The sequence below is a fragment of the Morone saxatilis genome, unplaced genomic scaffold (assembly GCF_004916995.1).
Source record: "Morone saxatilis isolate NCDOM2014 unplaced genomic scaffold, NCSU_SB_2.0 Contig20, whole genome shotgun sequence".
Lineage (NCBI taxonomy): Eukaryota > Metazoa > Chordata > Actinopteri > Moronidae > Morone > Morone saxatilis.
This window is the reverse complement of record NW_023339763.1, coordinates 25,131,184-25,133,638: the sequence shown is the minus strand read 5'-3', so window position 1 is coordinate 25,133,638 and position 2,455 is coordinate 25,131,184. Positions and strand designations below refer to the sequence as shown.

Sequence of the window (2,455 nt, the reverse complement as noted above, 5' to 3'; positions counted from 1 at the left end):
AAAGCCTCTAATTAATTAGATTAAGAATATCATTCCTTAAACCTGTGAAGGTATACAACATATGACTTTGGCAAAAAAAGCTAATCTCTGTCTGCAGATGTCTGACATTTATGTTTTTTAGCTTAAATTAAAGCTTAAATTCAATACAAATAAAAAATCCACAATCATAATTAACACCTCGGCCTTGTGTACGTTACAGACAATGAGTGACTTTGAGTACCTGAAGCTGCTTGGGAAGGGGACGTTTGGGAAGGTGATTCTGGTCAAAGAGAAGTCCACTGGAGTGCATTATGCCATGAAAATACTGCGCAAAGAGGTCATCATAGCCAAGGTAAGTGAGAGGTGTGTGTTTGTGTGCATGTAGACACAATTTGTTTTAGCTACAGTAGTCATCATCTCATTCTGCTGCAAGGCACTTCCTGCCTCCATACCTTTCAAAGTGTGTGTGAAAAGGAGGGACACTAGAGAGGAGCAGAGCGTCGGCGTAGTACCAGTGAGGTATTGGATGGTAAATGGTAAATGGACCCTTTACTTGGATTATAGCGCCTTTCTAGTCTTCCCGACCACTCAAAGCACTTTTACCACTACGTGCCACATTCTCCTTCGACAACACATTCACTCAGTGTGGCAACCCAATTTGAGATCAGAAACTAACTCATTCATACCACATTACACACCGATGCTATGCATCAGGAGCAATTTGTTATTATTATGTCAGACTGGAAATTGGCATTTACAGTGTATTTTATTCTTTCCAATGACCACATTCTTTCTCTAACCTTAACAGTAGTAGTTTTCGTTGCCTTCACTAAACCATATTGTAATAATAATTAAACATTTGCTGACATTGTTGGGGTGAGTGAGACTTAATTAATCATGTTATTGCTGTCTCTAATAGCCAATATTACAAAGAGGAATTTAAAAACAAACTTAGACAAAATTTTGTTATACTTAGATAAAAACACATACGTCATGTAATTGGCTGCATTACTAGGCAAAATAAGGTAGCAGGGACACAGTCTAAAGTACGTGCCTTCAGAAGCAGATTTGTAAAGCACACTGCTTTAACTAAATTTACACTGTGAAAGAAATAGCCTGGCATTTGCATTTTGCAAACATGTCAGTTCATTTTTATTCTCCAAGGGGCATTATGAACTGGCACAGACCAAAAAGCCTCTGGACGCAATTGGATAGACCTACAACTACAACAACTACAATCAAAGCAAAGAAATGTGTGTTGTAGTTGGTAAATTAAACTTACCTAATCCTGTCGGACGCATGGCAAACAAATCTTTCTTCTCAACAAAAGCTTTAAATTCAGTGTAGCGGTTTAGTTGCAACTCCCTTGCTTCACCCTTCCCTGCCAAGCACAAAAGAAGGAGCTACGGTGGCCGCAAAACATGCAACAAACACTTACAGCCCTATCTAGAACCAGTGTTTGGTAGAAACATGGCGGTTCAACATGACAGACTTCATGGAATGGCGACCATCTGCATCTGTAGATGTAACCAGCTCATTCTTTATCTGCAACAAAGATGTCAAACCAGTTGGTTGCCATCTTGATGCCTCTTGCCCCTTTTCTGTATTTCATGTTTTCATTATTTCTGACAGTAATGTGTTTGTTGGCAGGATGAGGTGGCCCACACAGTTACGGAGAGCAGAGTGTTACAAAACACGCGGCACCCCTTCCTCACGGTGAGAATACTTTCAAATGAGTCACTTGATAGTAGAGTTCTGCAACAGCTGGTGATGCAGCGCTGTGTCAGATATTGCAGCCGCTCACTTGAGATTTTCTTTAGAATGAGCTAAATGGTTCCTCAGTGCTGAGACCCTATTGGGTGATTGACAGTACTTATGGGAACAGTGTATTGTTCACACACTATAATATAATAGCTCTAGGGGTGGCAGTGTCAATAACTAATGTTTCAACCATTATTTCAACAACCATTGGAGGGATTTGGTTCAGACATTCATGTTTCCTTCAGAATGAACTGTAATCACTTTGTTGATCCTCTGACGTCATAATCAGGTCAAAATGTATTTGGTTTATGACCAAATACCCACAAAACTAATTACATTCCTATCAGCCTCACTTCTAATAACGTGCAGCACAAAGATGGTGATTATACCTGCTAAACCTCAGAATGGTATTGTTATAGTGATAGCAGGCTGACAGTACAGCCTCACAGAGCCGGCTGCAGACCCTTAGTCTTGTTACTTAACTGTTGGACATGTGTATTGTTTGTAATTTCCTTTCTGCTTAAAAAAAGAGAGAAAAAAAATAATTGTTTGTGTGTTTTATAAATTTTTTTAGGGCCCTAACTGAATCAGAATTTAGCCTACTCAAAATCACCAGTTTTGGCAGAATATTCAACTTTTCATTTTAAAAATACTTTATATATAAATAATAATAATAAATACTTTAAAAATTCAATGCCCTCTTTTTCCATCACCC

The 2,455-nt window shown here is 38.7% G+C and overlaps 1 protein-coding gene across 1 annotated transcript in view; it reads left to right on the top strand.

The window, feature by feature from the left end:
• LOC118331857 (RAC-beta serine/threonine-protein kinase-like) overlaps positions 1–2,455 on the top strand; it is a gene marked incomplete in the record, with an annotated part of 17,014 nt that overhangs the window by 3,873 nt on the left and 10,686 nt on the right. Inside the window, 2 exon segments of the mRNA XM_035666943.1 lie at positions 200–331; positions 1,630–1,695. Of these exon segments, the coding sequence (XP_035522836.1) occupies positions 200–331; positions 1,630–1,695 (198 nt within the window).